We start from the raw sequence: 21710 nt of genomic DNA on the forward strand, positions 1-21710 counted from the left end.
TTTTTTTTTTCTTATGAATAAGGGAATTGAATAAGTCAACATATTGATTAAAGGAAGGATCAGTAATTTTTTTTTAAGAATATGATAATGGAGATAAAACTGGAAATGCTATAATGGCCAGTGTACGTGGAGCCATCAAAACATTCATCAAAGTATAGAGATAGAAATGTATTACTAAATTAAGTATTTTATATAAAGCTTCTTTAGCTAAAGCTTTTGTAGCAAGAGAAAAGGGTTGAACTTTTGAAGCTTTCATTGTTCTTGAGTTGAGAAATTTGTAGAACTTTTTCTAATTACAAATTTGAGAATTTTTTTTTGCACAAAACCTTTTATTGTTGACTTTTCTTCTACATCAGAGAAACAAATATTTTACAGCTAGGGTTGACCAAATATTGTTATATCTATATCCATATTTATTTTATTTGATAAATACAAATATGGATATAGATGTTAATCAATTATAAAACTTCATATCTATATTTATTTTAAATAGATGCGGATACAAATTAGACATCGATAGTATACATATAAATATAGATATAAATTGGTTAATTAAACTTTAAAATGATAAAATCAAAAATATTACTAAGTGTATGATAAATTAAGTTAATAGTATATTAATATAGTTATTTTTTAAAAAAAATTATGAATGCTATGTAAAATTAAATAGAATTATAAATAGAATCGGATATTCGAATATGAATCGAATAATTATCTATCTATATTTATATCTATTTTTTTAATAAATATAAATATTAGTTGAATTCTCGATAGCTTGATTTGTACTTTTATCCCTATTTCCCGCGCTCCGTTTTTAACAATTGTTTTGACAACGTAAAGATCACTACTTACATCCAAACCTCGGAAGAATTAATGCTTATGTTAATCCGCCGGTAAAATGTAGCAGGTTGATGAAGCGTGACGTGGGTTACCGGTTTCCGCGGTAAGCTGGACCCCTGAATGGCGCACTTTAAGGTGGGTCCACCGTCAAATTAACTCAGAAGTTTTTAACGATCTTATTAAATGCCTTCGCTTCTATCCGGTTTCCACTGTATATTCACTGGAATTCCCAAATCCCTAAAAAAGGAACCAAGAAAAAGAGAAGCAAAGCGAAGGGGCTAAAGAAATCTCGTCTTTACGCCTCTCTCTCTCTCTCTCTCTCTCTCTCTCTCTCGTTCTATGTGAGCTCTGTCGCAGAGCTCTAATGGACGAAATGTAGCAGATTCCCGCAAGGAGAGCGGCTCCCAATTTCGAAATCCGGCAGTTTTTCTTCTCTTTCTTTGGGTTGGAGAGATGCCGATGATTCGGTACCAGATAAGGAATGAGTACGGATTGGCGGATCCGGAGCTCTACGGAACTGCACAGAGGGATGATCCCGAGGCGCTTCTTGAAGGGGTCGCCATGGCAGGCCTCGTAGGCGTCTTGAGGCAGCTTGGAGATCTCGCCGCGTAAGTGTGATTTTTCTTTTCTTGAGCTACTCGTGTGTTTCTTGAACCTTGCTCGTTGATTCGGAGTCGGAATATTTTTTAAGGGGATTTGACGGGATTGGGTTCGGGCATCAGGGTGGAATTGGAGAAAACTCGCGCTTTTATTTCTTTGGAGGATTTGAGTAATTGAAAAAGAAATAGGGTTTTTGGGGTTTGTTTTAAGAGAAAAAAAGGTGAAGGGCTTTTGGGGTATTTTAGTTGCTCAGGTTTCTTGCTTAAACTATTAGGTGTCGGTGGAGAAAATGTTGGATTTGATTGTAAATTTAGAAGTTTGGGGGATATGGATTTCCTTTTCGAGCCAAAAGAATGATAGAGGGATATATCAAGTGTAAGAAATTATTATTCGTAACGAATGGAATGAAATAATATGTCTTTTGATGATCTTGTTCGACATAAATAAAAAAGTAACCATCTTTCCATTTCTGTATTCCTCCATGCTTACTGAATTATTGCTTATTTGGAGTCCTTAGATTATGTGCCGAGCGGCACATTAAGAGTTAACATGATCCTTTGGACTTCTGATATTTAAGCTACCTGGATTGTTTGCTTTAGGAACTGAAATGGTTAAGGTTGGCTCTCTTATTGTACTTTTGTAATACAATTGGATCTCTGTTGAGAGTTTCAAAAACCCGTGTATTCTGCAATTACATTGAGGCTTAAGCTGTGAAGGAACTCAATGAATAGAAACACTTAAAAGTATCTGGCATGGCACTGTCTGATGTCACGGGAGATTGGTGGAGCTATATCACAGTGAGATTGTAGGAGCGTAGCAGAATTATGGAAACCAGGTATGATGCATAATCATATAAACTTGTATAATTTTAATAAGACTTGTGTATCAGAGGTCTATACTTGATAAAAAGGGAGCTGTTAGTCTCAAGTGGGATGTAATTGAGGGGACTTTAGATTCTGGAGGGGGTGCCACAACCAAGGTAGATAATTTTAGTTACTTAGAAAATGGATGAAAGATCAAAAGATTTTACCAACCACTTGAATATATACAAATAAACAGCAGACCATGGATGATACAATTAATAACAAATAAACAACAAAAGAGGAAGATAAACAGTGAGATGTGTGTTATAAATGTCACGCTCCAAATCTGGGACATGACACGACCATACCACCGAGAGGTACAACTCATGATAACATGAAGCCAATAATTACATTTAACTTCCAAATTTATCTCAAACAAAATATAGTAAATAAAAGTCCAAATTCATCATCTATTAAATGCAACCAATACTGGTTTGGAGCATCTAAATCCAAACATAAATACTAAACCCATAATTCTCAATATTTAAAAAATTATTAAGCTACAAATTCATGACCAACTAAAGAATTAAAGTCCTGCGACATAAATCACCAAACTTACTAGCCCAAACTCCAAACCCGAACCATCCTTCCTTCTACAAACTCTACTCATTTGAGAGTGAGAAAATAAAAGATATGTGGACACAGCTCAATAAGTAAAATTTACACGACCTTACCGAATCGAGCATAAGTTTTTCGATATCAATACACTATTTAAAGAAAATAACAGTTATTGTAAAAATAAAGCTTTTTATAGTACAATATATTAAAAAGTCATAAGCCAATCATGCATGCATAAATCATCAATATTTCATAAACATAGTTTCAAGTTTATATTATAAATAAATTTATAAATTATTTTTTTGCCATTTAGCATATCATAGTTCAAAATATTGCTTGTAAATATTCGTGCTACAATCACTTTATACTCGTGATAGGGTCCTGTTTCGTAATTGACAAAAAATTATGTTTTGTATGCCAACTTTATATCCCCTGGCAAGGTAGTATTTCGTATGGATGCTAGCTTCAAGTGTCGGTCTTCTCCAAGTCTGGAAGGTCATACATAGCTATCTAAGAGCCTTTCAAATACTTATATCTTTTTTTCTTAAAACATACACATAGATAGATAAAAAAACTAAATTGAATGATCGGATTCATATTTTATAACAAAGCTATTTTCAATTCATGAAACTATAAAGTATGATTTTCATAACACATATGCTGATCTATAACTTTAAGAAAAACATAATATCTTCATAGACAAATCTTATGCATAGAAGATGCGATAATTTAAAAAATAATAAGTAGTGTAAGATCTACTTTTCTCTTTCATTTTAAACCGTCAAACTTCGTTAGGCAAATCTACTAAACCTATTTTAAAATATTAAAACCAAAATTAATTTCTATTCGATGATTTTAGTAAAATTAAAAATAATAAGAGAAGACTTGATTGGGCATTCAATGGTTTCGGGTGGGTTAGGTCTAAACGGTTCGCTCAATGAATTAAAGAGGCGCATACTTGATCATGGCTAAGATCGTTCAGTAAGTTTCATCGATGATAGTTTGAGAGATGCTCAACAGGGATGGGGCGATCAGTCTGATAGGCTGTTGGGGCACCAGGACGATTTAGGACATCTTTACGGAAGTCAATCTGGGTCCATAGGATAGGAAAGTGGGACCCTTCGCTGGGGTCCATAGGTCTTTTAGAGAAAGAGAGAGATGGGAGAGAGAAGAGAAGAAACGAGAGAGAGAAAGAGAGGGATGGGTTCTCTCTCTCCTCTTCTTTTTTTCTTTCTTTCTTTCTTCTTCTTTTCTTGGTAAACAGGGGAAGAAAGAGAGGGTGGATCATGGTGGTCCGGTGATGGTGCCAACCGGAGGAGATGATGGGAGGTGGAGAGCGGCCAATGATAGCCTATGAGAACGACCATGCTCGGCCAAAGCAAAGGAAGGGAGAGAAGAGGAGCAGCATCCCTAGCTGCCTCGGTGGCAGTTTTCTCGGCCCAAGGGAGCGGCGACGGGGGTGGGGAACTCACCAGCGAGTGGCATGGATGGCAGCTCTCAGCCGTGGCGATGGATTCCGATGAATCTTAGCGAGAAGAGAGATGATGGCTCTCAAAACAGGGCACCGAAAATTAGAGGGCGAAGGTGGTGTTTCGGGCGGTGGTGCTCGGGCGGGTGACACGCCAGCCACTAGAGAAGGAAGGAGAAAGGAAATGGGGAGAGGTGCGGTGATCAATCGAAGGGAAGAAGGAGTTTAAATAGTGGTTTTGGGAGAGGATAAGATTGAATCAAGTCGGTTGTTCATTGGTTGCAGCGGCTCCCAACAACCGCCGGCCGTGGAGAGTTTGCGCTTGTTGCGCCTCCCTAATGGTGGCCGTTCGGGCGGGGGATTGCGATCTCCTACTCCATTTCCTTCTTTTTTTTCGTTGAGGAGTTTTGGGCTTGTTCCAAAGATGGGCTGGTCCAGTGAACCAGGCCATCATAATGAAGTAGCCAGATGAGCAGAATATCTGATTCACAAGTAGTGGATGGAAAACTTTTGTAAAAGCAAGATAGACTATGAGGGCCTAGGAAGCACAATACTTCAAATTGCATCTCGTGCTGATATTTTTTGGATAGTTCAAGGGTATACGTTAGATACTTATTTTAATTTTTAAGTATCTTATTTTTCAAAATTTTGAAAGGCTTCAGGTATTTCCTGAATATTCTTGAGATACTTTTTCGTTACCTCTAAGATGATGGGGAGGGCTGTATTTCCTTACATCTTTTTTATGAATTTTCATATTTTATGGTTAATCTTGGAGTTTGTGGTGTTGATATTACTGTACGGGGTATGAAATATTATCTATTAATTTGAATCCAATAAAATGATGGAGTTTGTGAATTTTAATACAGGCTAGGTTATCTAGTTAACCCACTGTGCTTTTCACCTAGCAATATTGCGTCCTGCTTTTTCAAGATTTCCCATACCAGTTATTCATATTGTGTTATATCCTATGCCCTATCTGGAGGCGGTGCTCCATGAACAAGGGTGCAATTGTGCTGGAGGAACTTTAGGCGATTCAACCTTCAAAGAGAGAAAAGCTATTAGCTGGAAAAAAATCTTTACCTTGACATTACCTTTTATTTTCTGCCTAGTTCGAGAGTGTAACAGATCCTACACATTCAAGATATTCTGGCTACTTCAGTTTTTTCTTCCTAGTAATATTGGTGAGATTCTGCTGGCTTTGCTTTTAGTGGTGTTGGCCATATTATATAGTAATGAGATGGCAAACCTTTGAGGCAAATTTTCGTTAGTTAATCTGTAATGTTATAGAAAAATTAACTGCCGAGTTGTTTTTGTCTACTTCAACATCGCTCCTATTGTAGTTAAGTTTATTACGTTTAATACAGTCAGCATATAAGAAGCAATATAAGCAGCCACCTAATTATCTAAATTGGTTAATGCATGTTTTATCCTTTTCTTTGTGAATGGATGTTTTTGCCTTGGCATCTTCATGATAGAGATGGAACATGCACTCATAATATCAAGATGGAATTTAATCTCAATATTGTTTTGAGTTATATAGTTCTGTATGATAAGAACTTATTATATCCTTCTCTTTTAAAATGTCATTCTATTACTCAATTTGGGAGTTGGTCATATGTGTGTCTGCATTTTTTATTCTATTGTTTCCAAAAACATAAAGCTGACATGAAATTTGGTCCCCTCTATGCAGCTGTGCGATAAAAATTTCATTATTTGCTCACAGTTATTTTGGATTGTTCAGTCATTAATCTAGGTGGTTGTGTTGCCTTTCTGCCACAGGTTTGCTGCAGAGATATTTCATGACTTGCACGAAGAAGTGATGGCCACGGCTGCTAGAGGGCATGGACTGATGCTTCGTGTCCAGCAGCTAGAGGCAGAATTTCCATCAATCGAGAAGACCTTCTTCACTCAGACAAATAATTCAAGTTTCCCTTGCAATGATGGTTAGTGTGCATTTGTAAATTCTTCAATAATGCTAATTTGTTGTTGTATTTTTAAGGTCACAAACAAAGTTTAAAAAACATAGGTCTGTTTGCAGTTTGGTTAAGCTGATGCAGGTTCACTTAAGTAGTTATAGGAATTAACCACTCTAATTATTGAAAAAGGAGCTTAGTTAAAAACTTTTATTACATATTAGGTTGAATTGTTGTTTTGTATCTTTTCTCTTAATTGATTATCCTGAAACATTAAAGAAGAAGCAATATTGTGATATCAGAACTGGTAAGAATGTTAATCCCTTGGAAGCATCCAAGTTCCAACATTTTAGTTCATATATATTCTTATGATTGTTGTTAATGTGACCATGCTGTAGGTATTGACTGGCATGCTAATATTCAAATGGATCAGAATCTAATCACGCAAGGAGATATGCCTCGTTTTATCTTGGATTCTTATGAAGAGTGTCGTGGTCCACCTCATTTATTTACACTGGACAAGTATGATGTTGACACTGGGACCTCATCTGCTTTAGTGATATTTAAAAGTTGTCTTTGATGACTCGTCCTTGGTCCTTCAGGTTTGATGTTGCTGGTGCCGGTGCATGTTTAAAAAGATATTCTGATCCCTCTTTCTTTAAGGTGGTGTTAGCCTCCTCTGGAATGCTGGAAACAGAGTTCCCAAGAGAAAAGAAAGCTCGTAAGACTAAGGTAATATATTAAAAAGTAGATAATGACAATATGACACATTTGCCATGTTAGGATTGTGATACGGCTTGTCTGGAGTTTCTTGAGAGATCTTTTGCTATATTTTGTTGTTCGGTGTGGTTTCTTCCTATGATTACTGCATTACATTTTAGTTGACTTTGTAATGTAGAGTAGGGCCTCCATAAACTTTTAATAATGAGTCCATTCACCTTCCTTATTTTTTTTTTGTTTTCTCCCCTCCCCTCTATTTTCGTTCTTCAGTGAGCCGTCTCCCTCTTCGAGGACCCTTAATCAGATTGGGGATACTGTGATGTGACATCTATAGCTTAGACTCTTCACAATAGTTGAAGACTGGATGCTGCCTTTGGCTTTATGACTAGAGTGAATATAATGGTGTAATCTTTTGGGGAAAGATGGACTTTAATAATAGGTTTAGAAATCTCTCATGCCACTTTAATTAAGTTTTGAACTTTTGGGCAATTTGATCCACCCATTTTCTTGATTTTTTTTTTTGAGGACTTCATGTTTGTGACTTACCTTGCAAGGAAGATTGGAAATTACTGACATATGTATATATATACATATATACGTACACACACACACACATATATGCATATATATACATACACACACACACACGCATATACATATATATATATATGCATGTGTGTATAGATATACATATATACATATATATATATATATATATATATATATGTCTCTCTCTCTCTCTATATATATATATATATAATCTATGTGTGTGTGTGTGTACAAAAAGGGTCCTCTGAGGCAAAGAAATCATGATCCAAACATCATCTAGTCATGCTTTTGTCTTTGAGGTGCAGCAGCTTGGGCATCACTTACTTCTAGTCGTCTTACTCATCTTTTAATTCGTGCATTTGTTGCATGTTCTGTTTGCCTGTTTCCAGGGCCAATAGGACCCTTTTTGTGATTTTCTTGAGGATGTGTAATCAATGGTGATTAGGATATGCTATTTGTGCCTTTTGAAGAATGAGAGCATTCATTACTTGGCTATATTGGCACTGTAGTGACATTTACTTCTTCTTTTTTTTAATCTGTTGAAGGGTGATGTATATTTCTAATGCTTAGTTAGGAATCTACCTTGGCCTTCCAAGAACGAGATATGTTTGGGTTCCCCCATGCAATTGACCATCCTCCAGCCTGCCATTCTGCATACACTCATTTGTCAAGCTGATGTTCTTCTCCAGTTCAAACTCTAGGTTTTTTTGTATGCCTTTTGGTACATCGAAGGACCATTATTTGTTGCTGTTTATTCTATTCAGGCTCTTTGCTTAAGGCCAGATACCACACTTATGTTGAGAACCACTTATTCTGCCAATCAGCAGTCTACAGCTGTCTTTTACGTCTTCTTTTTTGACTTTGTCATAACCTAGAACAGCAAGAAGCAATTTTTTCCGTCAAACAAAAGCACCAATCTGACTATCTGATGTTGTTTCATAATATTCTGGAGGTTGTTTAGCTTTCTCTCTTATTAATAAGTTGCCTTTGGTGATCCGTTTGTGCTATACTTTAATCACCAATAATATGTGCCAATAGTAAAACTAATAGCCCAACTCTTCATCAACACACAAAATGTGTTTATGTTAGGGGGATGAAGCACTGATGGTAAAGGTAGGGAATCAATGCCCTATGTATCCACATTTACCAAAATTCCTGTTTGAGGAATACATTGAGATTTTGATTCTCATTTTGATATTTAGTTTGATCCCGATATGAATCTCTTCCTTAGTGTAGTCTATGTAGCATTTTTTTTTTAAACTTAATAAGAAGATTCAACCCATCATGTTCTTTCACAATTTACAAGAACGAGCCATAGCTCTATGATTGCCATTTTTGAAAGGAGTATATGTGTGGGAAGTGAGCGGGAAAAACTATATTGTTGGTATGTATTTTCTACTTAAGTGTTATTCTGGTGTAACCATAGCTATGCAGGTGTATTAGCCAATTGTCATTGCATATCTATCATTATACTTGCAACTTGTAAATCCATCAATAACTCCACAAGTTAGTGGTCTGATTATTAACTAGTTGCATTGGTATAATAGTTGCCAACTTCCAATGGTCTTGAAACTTCAAAGATACCAGACTACAGCAAACATGTGTTTTAATGGTCATAATTTCTCCGAGAATCTTTGGCCTAGGTATTTGCTGGAAAGAAGAATCTTTTTGAAGCTATGGTATTGGAATCTATTATTATCACTGTGAGGTGACTAATGAGATATGATAGAGATATTAAAATGTTCAAGCACCTATAGACTCCCCTGTTTTTAGTTTACTTTTGCATATTACTTTGCTAAGAGGCTGTTGATCATTATTATTTTGTGGAAAATTTTGACGGGTAAAAATACCATTCTTTAAAATAATATGTGCTAGTCTCTTCTCCATAGTAACATAATCTATTTTTATAATTCATATTTTCCCAAGAAACTTTTTCATATTAATGAGTTATAATAGGAGTTAATTCTATTGCATTCCAGCGATCATGTTGTGTCTCTTCCCTATGTTGTATTTTTGTTTTTCTTTACTATTTTCCACTTTTTTAAGAAAACCATATTATCAACCTAGTTTAAATTATCAATTTCTTGAAATTTGAAAGGAACATGCTTTATCATTTCTCTTTCAGAAGAAGGGATCACGTCGGAAGAATGGTCAAACACTCGAGTCCTTATTGGCACCCGATGCCGATTTTGAGTAAGCGTCCTTTTGATTTAATCTACAAGCTGATTATATTTTTGATACATAATGTCAATTTATTGTCTTTAACTTTATGATTGGTGCATACAGTTTGCGGCAGATAACTTTTGACCAAGTTTCTGAGAAAACTTCAAGACATGTGAGGTTGAAAACTAGGCATTCAAATGGTATGGACAAAAGCAACGACAGAGGCTTAATGGAGCGTCTACTTGAAATACATTTATCTGAGCAGAAAGTTCTGTTTGGAAATGCTATAAGCCACTCCCACGTAAAAATAAATCCAATTGATTCAAATGAATCAGCTACTGAAATACGCGAGATTGCAGTTGATGCTTCAGCTGACCGCCCATTAGTTAGAGTGACAGACCTAATTCAGTCTCCTGATGAAAAAGAAGTGGCAGGGTTGCCTTTATATGATTTGGAGATGCAGAAGATAAAGAATAAAGAATTGTCAGAGGTACTGCATGACTCATTTGGTGAACTAAAGAAGACTGACTCAGACTATCTTGTTGTGGAGCAAAAGGAAATGTCCACTGAGTGTGGATATAAATCAGAAGTCTGTCTTGATGGCTATGTATTTAATCAACCTGAAACAACTCCTTCACTGCAGGTGGTTGATCAGAACAAATTGTTGGGGGATGCTGAATGCAAAACAGAAGGTGGTGCTTCCGATGACATAAGTAGTGAGCTGGATAATTTCGTGGATGCATTGAATACAGTGGAATCAGAATTAGAAACAGATTTTGAATGCAGAGGTAAAGCTGAGGCGGGTGTCTTCAACATGGAATCTCATGGAGAGGATTCTGACACTAATGAGGCACAACAGGAGTTGCAAGCGCAATTTTCAGAACGAGATTCTGTTGATAACTCTGCCAAATCGTTGAGCTCAAACACTATGCTTAAAAATGAAATAACAAGTATTTCTGACTCAGATGCAAGTAGTTTGGCTGTTGCACAGCCAACTCAAAGGAATATGGTTTCTCTTGATTTGCCTGCCAATTCAGAAATTTGGACCGGTAAAACCCATAATAATACCACTGAAACAGATTGCAAAGACATGGAAAAATCCGATCTGGGTGTCGTTATCGTGGAACCTCATGGAAAGAATTCAGACAATAATGAGGCACAACAGGAGTTGCAAGTTCATTTTTCAGAACCGGATTCTGTTGATAACTCCACTAAGTCATTGGACTTGAACAATATGTTTAAGAATGAAACAACATGTGTTTCTGAATCAGATACTACAACTAATCCACTTGTTGGACAGCCAACTCAAAGGAACATGGTTTCTGTTGATTTTCCTGCCAATTCAGAAATTTGCCCTGCTAAAAGTCACGATAAAACTACTGAAGAGCTCTGGCAAGATGACGAGGACATGGAACTGAATTCTTCAGGTGATTTAGTCTCTAGTTCTTGTTTTAGAGATTCAACTTCTGTTCTTGTCAGTGATCATCATCTGGGGAGCTGTCATGAATCCCAGTCTGTTACCGGAGACCAGAATGGGTTACCTTCTGGTTATGAAGCATCAGAAGCTCATGAAGCTACCAAATATTTGGATGGTAATTTATGATTCATCTTCGTGTGGAAAATGCTATGATGAAAAACTCTGAGAACAAATATAAAGACTCGTATTTGGGAGACAAACATCACTTGTCAGTGGATCTCACCTGTCAGCGTGGTGTTCTTTATCCATAAAAAAGAAGAGTCTTGATATTTGGTGTTAACATAGAATTGCTGTTTTCCTATTTGCTGAAAACTTTTACATTTCTTCTGATTCTTTACTCTATATAATATGGCTGGCAGGTTCATCCCTTGAGAGCGATCATCTTGAAACGCCTCATCCTGCAGAGCATGTTGACGAGCTGATTTCAGAAGATATGGCAGGAACATTTGACATGCCTGATCTCTTTTCCCAAATAGAAGACAGAAGTGTGTCCAGAGAAGTTCCTACAGGGTATATTGAAGACTCATTGCTTTCATTAACTGCGTCCATAATAGGAGAGTCACAAGAATCAACAGAACCAGATACTAGGGCTTGTTCAGGTGGGGCCAAATCACCAACCATCTCTACATTCTCCCCTGACATCAATTCTATTGCTTCAAAGCCTGACAGCTTGGCTACAGAACTGGAAAATGGCATGCAGCCTGAAGATATAGTTTCACAGACATCATCTGGCTTTGTGAAAGACACTCATGACATAGCTGAAGAGTTCGATGGTAAGTTTCTTGCAGAGCAGAGGCCTCTGAACTTCTTTCTCAAGCAAATGATGACATGGTGTTTAAAAAATTTTAAACAGTCAGAACTCATTTCTGATGTTTTTTGCATTTATTTTATACGACAGGTTCATCCCCTGGGACTAAAGATGATGTTTCTGAAAAGATTCATCCTTCAGACCATTCTGTGGAGCTAAATTCAGAAGATGTGACAATCATGCTTGACATGACCAATCATCATTCCCAAACACGAGATGAGTGTTTTCTTGAGAAGGTTCCTCCAGGCTTTGTGGAAGATTCAACCCTATCTTCAACCGGGCACATAGGAGAGACACAGGAATCCATGAAACAAGATACAGAAGCTTGTTTATGTGGTAGCATATCACCTACCATCCCTGCTTTGTCTCCTGATATCAGCTTTACTGTTCAGCCTGAAGGCTTAGCTGCTGAAATGGAAAATGTTGTTGCACCTAGTGAAAATTTAGCATGTTCAACAGTTGGCCCTGAAAATGCTGAGGAAATGGCTGAATATAATATTTTAGTTCCCAACACTCTGGCCCCTGAGTTGGAGTACTTTGCTGATGCTAAGCAGCCTCAAGAGTTTCCCTATGTGGTCTCAACAGGGTTTACCCATTTGTGTTCTTTAGAAGAAACCTGTCCTAGTGACATGCAGTTGCCGTGCAATGTTCCCAACCATGAGCTGATTGAATGTCCCATTCCTGTTGATGATACTTTGAAATTGCTAGATGAGCCTACAGTACATACTTCTCAGGAGAATACACTGCAGACAGGAGAACCTACACAATGTGATGACCTAGTAGCTGAGAATGCAATTTTTGAACATAACAGTGATAATGCACATTCTTCTTCAACCTATTCTCCAGAAACATCAGGCCTTCAAGTACAGTCACAAGAATATGGCATTCCTGATGTTGCAGCGGTATATCAGCACCAAGTGGAGAAACAAGAAGCAATTAGTCCAAAGGACAAAACAGCATTGGATTCTCAAAACATCCAGTACAGGACTCTTCCTTTAAGCGAGGAAGATCAACCTGACAAAACAGCATTGGATTCTCAAAGCATCCAGTACAGGACTCTTCCTTTAAGTGAGGAAGATCAACCTGTGGCTGCTTCTACAGCTTTTGACCCTGAGTTATCCATTTTATATTCATCTGATCCATCTGATTTTAGATTGCTTACCGATGTTTGTCGAACAAAGTCATCTGGAGATGTCCAAACAGATCTGCATTCCGACAATGACGAAGCAAATTCGGTATGTTCCTTAGAAAGCAAACAAGATTTTGTTTTAAAAGCTTTGCCATGTGGTGGTTGTGAGAGTACAGAAGAAAAGAAGCTGCCTCCATCTACTCATTTCCTTTCAGAGCCAACAATTTTACTTGAAGAAGCTGCCTCCAAATTAGAGATCGGCAGGGAACTAAATGTGTTACCTGTCCATCAAGAGGGTGGGCATCTTGATTTGCATGCTCCAACTATTGACCTTAATGATGAACCATCAGAAGAAGGGCCAGAACTGAGGTCCCATGACTCTGCTACCAATGCAGATGTTAGTGAGTTGGATACACCACTATCAAACAAAGCCATATGTTGGCAAGTTGAGCCAGAAGCTTCCACTTCTTCTGCATGCAGTTCTGAACTTATCTCAAGTTCTTTGGCTTCTAATGTTTCAGCTGTTATGTTACCATTTGTTTCAAGCTCCGATGCGATGATTTTGGAAACTTCTCCTCAATTGCCTGTCGAGCCACAATATGGTAAACCAGTCTCCAGCTTTCCTTTTCAAGATGTTGAAGAACCACCACCGCTTCTGCCACTCCCTCCACTTGAGTGGAGAAGGGGAAAGCTTCAACTGGGCTCCTTATCATCAGTTGGAAGTTTATTTCAACCTCCTAGTGGAACAAATCGATCAATGGCACCATCAGCTACTGATTGGAAGCATGGACATGGTTTACTAGCGGGTGAAGGCGAAATGGTTAAGCCAGCAAATCCATTTGTTACTGTACCGGTGTTGGAAGCCAAGAGTTCTCAGCATGGTTTGTTAAAATCAGAGGGAGAAAAGATGCATCCCTTTAGGTTGTCTGAACTGCCACCTATTGCGGATGATGAGAGATATCAACATGATGCCCCATTTTTAGAGGGGAAAGTTGTGTATTCTTCAAACCCTTCTTTGGTAGTTTCACCTGTAGAAGATGAGAAGCATCGGTACAGTCATAATTCGGTGGGGGGAGTGATGTTGTTGCCATCAAACCCATTTGCATCATTATCAGTATTAAAAGATGAGATCTCTCAGAGTTCCCCACTATTACAGGGGGAAACACCACAGCCTTCAGAGGTTACTGGTTCTCAACATGATCAGTTGCTTAGTTCAGAGTTGGAGAGAGATCAAGATTCCAGACATGATCGCTTAAGTTTAGAGAGTGAAACAATCCAGCCTCCAAAAACATTCTTGGCTGGTTCTCATCATGATCAGTTGCTTAGTTCAGAGTTGGAGAGAGATCAAGATTCCGGACATGGTCGCTTAATTTTAGAGAGTGAAACAATCCAGCCTCCAAAAACATTCTTGGTACAGTCAGATATAGAACACGAGCAGCATCAGCATGGCTCTGAAATTTGTGGAGTCGAAAATATGCATCTTCTGCAATCATCGATGCCAGTACCAGCCACAGGAACTGAGTTGCCTAAGCCTGGCTATGTAACTTCAAGGGAACATGGTCAATCTTCTCAAATTGATGCTTTACCAACACTAGATGATGAGAACTCAAATGTGAGGCCTCGTTCGATTCGTAACCGGCCTAGAGATCCTCTGATTGAGGCTGTTGCTGCTCATGATAGAAGCACGGTAAAAATTGTTTAGGGACACAAGCTTATATTTTCAGAAATCTATGCCAGGTAAGAATTGAATAAGAATTTTTTCCCCTTTTATCTTGTGTTTCAATGATTTTGCAGATGAGAAAGATATCAGAGATGGTTCGACCTTCCAATAAGCCAAAGGAAGATGAAAGGGATTCATTACTAGAGCAGATAAGAAGCAAGGTAAGTTGCACTTTATTGGATTTCCTTTGTTTTATTAAAGGCCTGGCTTTGGTTCTCACTTAGAGATTACTTGTTCTTTATCAGTCCTTCAACCTCAAACCAGCAGCCGTCACAAAACCAAATATTAAGGGTCCTCCAACAAATCTCAAGGTTGCTGCTATCATAGAGAAAGCAAATGCAATCCGCCAGGTTGCTCCTCGACCAATAGACTAGAAGTTAAATCTCTCTCTCTCTCTCTCTCTCTCTCTCTCTCTCTCTATCACCATCTTAGCAAACATATTGTTGGTATAGGCATTTGTGGGAAGTGATGAAGACAATGAAGATAGTTGGAGCGATTCTTAAGCACTGACCATTTCTTGAATTGAAGTTCTCCATAGTTGGAGTGATTATTAAGCACCAATCACTTGAACTTTTGAGCTCTCTGTATCTGGCATATGCCAATCATGCGAGTCTTCCTTCAGTAATACAGTTGTTGAACACAGACATGAGACACGGTGACAGCAGTGGAGTAATCTGCGTGAACCAAACAATCAGCACAGAAGGGAGTCTTTTTGTTCATGCATATATATTGTCGTGTGTATAATATTCTTTTTGGTCCTTTCTTCTTTGTGTCAGAATGTATTCCACAGCTAGCTTGTATTCACCAGCGAAGGCTTTAGATGAAAGAAACAGACCTTGCCCTTGTCGCTTAATGTAATTTTAAGTGAAAAATTTTGGTTTGTGGATTTGAGAGGCATAGATATTTGAAGTGCATAGAGCTTCCTTCGAGGCTAGTATTTCCTGGTTTTGTGCAGGGCTTATTGCCCCTGTCAGTGCAGACTTGGTGTGGGACCGCGAGTATTTGTGTGACCTTAAGGCTGCGGGTGTTAAACTGTAGACTTTATGTCTGGTTCCTAAATTTTTCTCCAGATTGGAACCTTAGAAGGCTGAGAGCTGCAATGGAATGATGCAGACTTGGTAACTTCTGAAATCATGCGAGGCAGTAAGTCTTCTGTGGCCGCTGGGAGAAAAACCATTCTTTCGCTTCTCTGGAGGGTGGACTGAGTTTGATCTTAGTCCATATTATCTATATATCCAAAATGTTTTCAACAGCGTACAAAGTAATGTATGGCAAATCACTGGTATAGAGTCTAGGTGTCGGATTTTCGTCACTGTTTCATTTTTTTCCTCCTTTAAGTTCATTTCATTTTTCTTGGAGAAACGCAGAATTATTTACACTGTGAATTCACTTCTAAGAGTTTAGACAATCAGGAGAATACAATACTCTCTCTTGAGGCATAAATAAACACATTATTAGAGTGATTTACTTGTAATTTCCTCTTTTTTACATGGATGTGGAAGGAGAAAGTGTTTTCTTGTGTTGGCTCTCAGCAATTGTGTGTGAGTTTGGATTAGTGATCCTGTCCTTTCTCTCCTCTTCCCTCTCTCCACGTTATGTTCAATTCGATGGGAATGCTGCCTATCAACACCAGCTTCGGTGGCCTGGAGGGGTTGGCGGTGGTATGCCAGGGATCTGTATCCAGTCCCGGCGATTGGTGTGCAGGGCCAGCGTTTTACAATCTCCTGTATCATGTTTGAACTAGTTTTGGCAGCAAGTATGAAGGGACCGGCAGAGAGATTGCATATGTTGTGTTCTTGCCCTAGTCCGGGCAGTCCATATGGAGGGACTAGTACAAATTTCTCGTATACTACGTTTGTACAAGTCTCAGCGCTGGGTTATACGTTCGAACTAATTGCGGCAATGACTGCAGGAACTATAGATGGCATGTCTAAATTATCTGTCTATGAAGGGAGCACCAGCATCGGCAAATGGTGTGCCGATATCAGTGTAGATCTCGTGCTCTCTCAGCTAGTCGCACCACATAGAATACAGTGAACGGTTCAAACTTAATTGGCTTAGGACAAGGTTAATCACATCAAACTATGATTACAATATCCCTCAAAAATTAGGTTGAGGGAGAATAATCCAGTCACCATCTCTTTAGTTTTTTACTCATCTCTTTTAACAGTTTCTCTAAATCCTGTGTGCCAAAAAAAAAGAAATGCTTTCCTAAATTTTTAATCTCTAAAATATATAAAAAAGCTGCCTAAATTTTTAACTTTTCAATTTCAAACATAATTCTAAGAAGATTAATCCATTAAAGATATAAAATATTTCTAGTAAGATTTTTTTTTTTTTACTTAAAATGTTTAAAACATGCTAAGCCTTCTTCTGGAGAAGGGATTCTATTATTAGAAGACTTTGAAAATAAGAAAAGGAGGAGAGACAATCTACGGAAAAAAAAATCTTCTCATAAAAAAAATTCAAAACTTCTAAAAACAATTTGGATTTTGATAATTTTCAACGGAAAAGAAGAAAAACATTTATTAACCAAGAGACGGACATAAGATATAATGTATAAAAAAATAAATATAATTAATTAAGTTTATAATTATTCGAAATCTAAAACCTTTAAAAAGCAATGTGCACTTGTATCCGCATTTTAACCAGTCTATATGTCTACATAACCATTAAAATTTACAGCAAAAAATTGTTAAACAAATAATTCGATAAATACTAAACATTTGATTTTAAGACCGCGAAGCTTAAACAAATAGCCTACAAACCTTCTCCGGCAATGCCTTGTAACCTAAATTGCTTCCAAAGTCTTTACAACATGCATTCCTTCCCTCCATGCGGCCCCTTAAATTTTTTGGCGGGGAATGGCCGCCATCCCTCTCCCCCGCCCATCCCCTCCTCCTGCCTACCTCTCCGCCGCCCCTGAGCTAAAGCGGCGCCTCCTCCAGGGATGCCGCTGCTTCCAAGAGCTCAAACACCTCCACGCCCGCCTCCTCCGCCTCGGCCTCAACGGCGACCAGTACCTCCTCAACCTCCTCCTCCGCTCCTCCTTCGACTCCGACCAGCCCGCCCACGCCCTCCTTCTCTTCCACCGCACCGACCACCCCAACCTCTACCTCTGGAACACCATGGTCCGAGGCCTCGTCGCCGCCGATCGCATGGCCGACGCCGTCCACCTCTACACCGACATGCGGCACGAGGGCCTGTCTCCAAACAACTTCACCTTCCCCTTCGTCCTCAAGGCCTGCGCCCGCCTCCTCGACCTCGATACCGGGGTAAAGATCCACGCCCACGCTTTGAAAGCCGGGTTCGACTTGGATGTCTTCGTCAAGACCAGCTTGCTCTCTCTGTATGCGAAATGTGGCCGCTTGGATGAAGCCCAGCGGCTGTTCGAGGAAATTCCGGTGAGAAATGTTGTGTCTTGGACCGCGATTATCAGCGGCTACATGGGTGAGGGAAGATTGGAGGAAGCGCTGGATATGTTTCGGAGGTCATTGGAGATGGATTTGAGGCCGGATAGTTTCACACTGGTCAGGGTCTTGACTGCCTGTTCCCAATTGGGGGACTTGAAGGCCGGGAAGTGGATACATCAGTATATAGAGGACAAGGGGATGGGAATGAATGTTTTTGTTGCTACATCGCTTGTGGATATGTATACTAAATGTGGAAGCATGGACAAGGCTCGAGCTGTCTTTGATGGGATGGTTGAGAAGGATGTGGTGTCTTGGAGTGCGATGATTGGTGGATATTCTTCCAATGGGCTGCCTCAAGAGGCTTTGGAACTCTTCTTCCAAATGCAGGCTGCCAACGTGAGGCCTGATTGCTATACCATGGTCGGAGTTCTTTCAGCTTGTGCTAGATTAGGAGCTCTGGAGTTGGGCCAACAGGTCAGCCGTCTAATGGACATGAGTGACTTTCTCTCGAACCCTGTGTTAGGGACAGCATTGATCGATATGTATGCCAAATGTGGAAGTACAGCTCATGCTTGGACTGTCTTCGAGAGAATGATGGAAAAGGACCTTATAGTTTGGAATGCAATGATAACAGGGCTTGCCATGACTGGCCATGGGAAGGTGTCGTTTGGGCTTTTTGCTCAAATTGAGAAGATGGGAATCCAACCTGATGGGAATACTTTCATAGGCATTCTCTGTAGCTGTACTCACACTGGTATAGTGGAAGATGGAAGGAAGTATTTTTATAGCATGAATCAGGTTTATAACTTGACTCCCAGAATTGAGCACTATGGCTGTATGGTTGATCTTCTTGGCCGTGCAGGCTTGTTGGAGGAGGCTCATCGGTTGATCAAGGAGATGCCTATGGAGGCCAATGCAGTTGTTTGGGGGGCTCTGCTGGGTGGTTGCAGGATACACCGTCACACCCAACTGGCCGAGCTTGTTTTGAAGCAGCTTATTGAGCTAGAGCCTCAAAATTCTGGGAATTATGTCCTGCTATCAAATATATATGCTACAAGTGGCAGATGGGAAGATGCAGCAAAACTCAGGTTAGTCATGAATGAGAAGGGGATCCAGAAGACACCTGGACGTAGCTGGGTCGAACTGAAAGGTGTGGTTCATGAGTTCCATGTGGGGGACAAATCCCATCCCTTGAGCAAACAAATTTACTCAAAGCTCGATGAGTTGGGTAAGCAACTAAAGGCACTAGGATACATGCCAACAACAGAAGTAGTCTTGTTTGACATAGAAGAGGAAGAGAAGGAGCATTCCCTTGGGCATCATAGCGAGAAGCTAGCCATTGCATTTGGTCTCATCAGTACTAGACCGGATGAAACAATCCGGGTAGTGAAGAACCTTCGTGTCTGTAATGACTGTCATGCAGCTATTAAACTCACTTCAAAAATTACCAATCGTGAAATAATTGTGAGGGATAATAACCGGTACCACTGTTTCAAAGATGGCTTGTGTTCATGCAATGATTATTGGTGAATCAACAGATTATTGTAACATAGAGAAGTTATTTATTTTGTTGAATTAATGAAGATTATTGTAGTTGTATGCATATCAAATTATTGAAGTTGGTATGGTTCCAAATAGAAATTTAACACCCTAACTAATTACCACCTTTTAGCTTACTGATACTGCTGTCGTGACTGGACAGATTGAAAGGGCTATGCTCATTAGGCCAGCTCGGAATCTTCTGATCATGTAAGGCAGAAAACTCAGAACATCTGCAATGTAATTGAACATGTCAAACCATTTGTATTGCATGGTCTCTTCTTACAGTGCCTTACTATTATAATAGAAAGTCTCTTCTTTCTACTCCACCCCAGATTTCCTTTTTTAAATAAAAAAATATTCTACGATAGGGATCAGGCCCCCATATATAACTTTTTCTTGGGCATCCCCTTCCTGAGATCGATGCCACATTTTTACTACTTTTTGTTCTTCAGATACCGAAGCTGAGTCTCCAGTTTTTGTGATCAAACTCCCATGTGCCCCAAACATGTATAGAGCCCCATGCATCCCAAACATGTATATAAAGACACGTGCATAATACTAGTTTGTATTAAATAACTGGTTTTGTTTTAGCATGTACAATTGAAGTTTTATTTATTGACAGATAACTGACTTCTGATGTATTTTGTTGGCAGTATCATATTCGATCAAGCCTCATCAATGCCTGTTTCATGGCTACACAATTACGGGGTATTGTTTTAGTTTTGCTTCTGAATATGCATAGATCGATATGTTTTCACTTGAATATAAAATATAAGTTGAGCAAGGTGCTGTAATGACCATTTGCCTTTGTGGTGGCAGAAAGATTATATTCCCAATGTGTGATATGTTCCAGTATCTTATTTCTGAATTACTTTTTTATGTCAATAAAACGTAAATTAAGTTTGCAGGTATGTGTTTGTATTTTATGAGTTTTCTCCTATGCAAATGTAGAGAGATGATACTTCTCCATACGAAGGAAAAGTATAGAGAAATGGTGCATCACTGCAATCTAACTGAGATGTTATAATGTATTTGATGTCCAGATAAGTTACCAATGCACAAGCATCTCGAAGCTACTTTTTACAAGATAGATGCTGAACCAGTCACAAGGCTCCGATTTGATGCTGATCATGTCTTGCCATCCATGGAATTCCCCGAGACGTCACTATTTCTTTCCTCCCACTCTTTGTTCCTCCTGGAATTCTTCAATATTTTGTGAGCAGAAATTCTAGTTCAGAAATAGGCCTTCCATCAGTCAATAAACCTGCAGTGGGACATTCTGTGCTCTTGGTGCACCAACACATCTATCTTTTCTCCATTCCCATGGTTTCTCAGGGTTTGGTGAATCCCAGAGACCTCTATGTGTGGTACGCATTTCTTTTTGTCCCACTGAGAGCATCATTCAAGCAAAGGATAGAGTTGGTAACATTTTCAAAGGATTATAAAATGTGATGGCTGATGCTGCTGGAACTCCCTTCTGCAAATTCAGGGAACTGATTATAGGTCACATAATTAACCTTCTCTTCAGCATCTTCTCCTGCAAGAGCTTGACAGGGGCATCTGCAGAGCAGTTAAGCATGAAGGCAAGGACTTAATCTTGATTTCTCACCTATACAGATACACCATTACAATAAAGATCTCTGACACATCGACAATACTGATCATCTCCATATGCATGAATTTGCAAACTCTTCCTTTGGATAAGCTTAACCAGCTCATCCATAACCTCCTTCCCATAAGGCATTGATCTCCCTGTTGGCTTCTCGAAGATTATGACAAGACAAATGATGACAATATAGGTACAAGTTTCTTCTCTGTCCATCAAATTTGTTCCCTCATACCATAGTCTAATTCAGTATTTACTTGTGAGGGCCTTATAATTCAAACAATTTAAGACCCTGTAATCAAATAATTTTTTTCTCATTTTTATTTTGAGGGAACGAAAAT

At 38.9% G+C, this 21710-nt stretch overlaps 2 protein-coding genes across 4 annotated transcripts; both read left to right on the forward strand.

Annotated features, from left to right (window-relative positions):
* Positions 1–1037: 1037 nt before the first annotated feature.
* On the forward strand, positions 1038–15680 carry LOC103714385 (uncharacterized). 3 transcript variants are annotated; one of them, XM_008801605.6, is made up of 11 exons: positions 1038–1448; positions 6109–6272; positions 6641–6764; positions 6845–6974; positions 9637–9704; positions 9798–11266; positions 11511–11924; positions 12050–14775; positions 14883–14969; positions 15054–15158; positions 15261–15680. In XM_008801605.6, exons 1-11 carry the CDS (start codon positions 1294–1296, stop codon positions 15309–15311), a joined length of 5493 nt encoding a protein of 1830 aa, XP_008799827.3. In that variant the 5' UTR covers positions 1038–1293; the 3' UTR covers positions 15312–15680. The 3 variants fall into 3 exon arrangements, with proteins under 3 accessions (XP_008799827.3, XP_026663201.3, XP_088559560.2); XM_026807400.4 differs by having other exon boundaries at positions 1049–1448; positions 9798–11101; XM_088703434.2 differs by having other exon boundaries at positions 1049–1448; positions 6120–6272.
* Positions 15681–17594: 1914 nt separating this feature from the next.
* On the forward strand, positions 17595–19822 carry LOC103714412 (Pentatricopeptide repeat (PPR) superfamily protein). The gene has a single exon (XM_008801648.5). The coding sequence runs from the start codon at positions 17673–17675 to the stop codon at positions 19749–19751; it is 2079 nt and encodes a 692-aa protein (XP_008799870.3). The 5' UTR covers positions 17595–17672; the 3' UTR covers positions 19752–19822.
* Positions 19823–21710: the final 1888 nt, after the last annotated feature.

Source organism: Phoenix dactylifera, chromosome 8 (genome assembly GCF_051530095.1).
Source record: "Phoenix dactylifera cultivar Ajwa chromosome 8, Ajwa_hap1_PhDact_Kaust_v1.1, whole genome shotgun sequence".
Lineage (NCBI taxonomy): Eukaryota > Viridiplantae > Streptophyta > Magnoliopsida > Arecales > Arecaceae > Phoenix > Phoenix dactylifera.

Coding starts and splice junctions, on each gene's coding strand:
- LOC103714385 (XM_008801605.6), top strand. CDS start 1,294: ATGCCGATGATTCGGTACCAGATAAGGAATGAGTACGGATTGGCGGAT. Junction 14,776..14,882: donor CTGCTCATGATAGAAGCACG/GTAAAAATTGTT, acceptor ATGATTTTGCAG/ATGAGAAAGATATCAGAGAT. Junction 14,970..15,053: donor TAGAGCAGATAAGAAGCAAG/GTAAGTTGCACT, acceptor GTTCTTTATCAG/TCCTTCAACCTCAAACCAGC.
- LOC103714412 (XM_008801648.5), top strand. CDS start 17,673: ATGGCCGCCATCCCTCTCCCCCGCCCATCCCCTCCTCCTGCCTACCTC.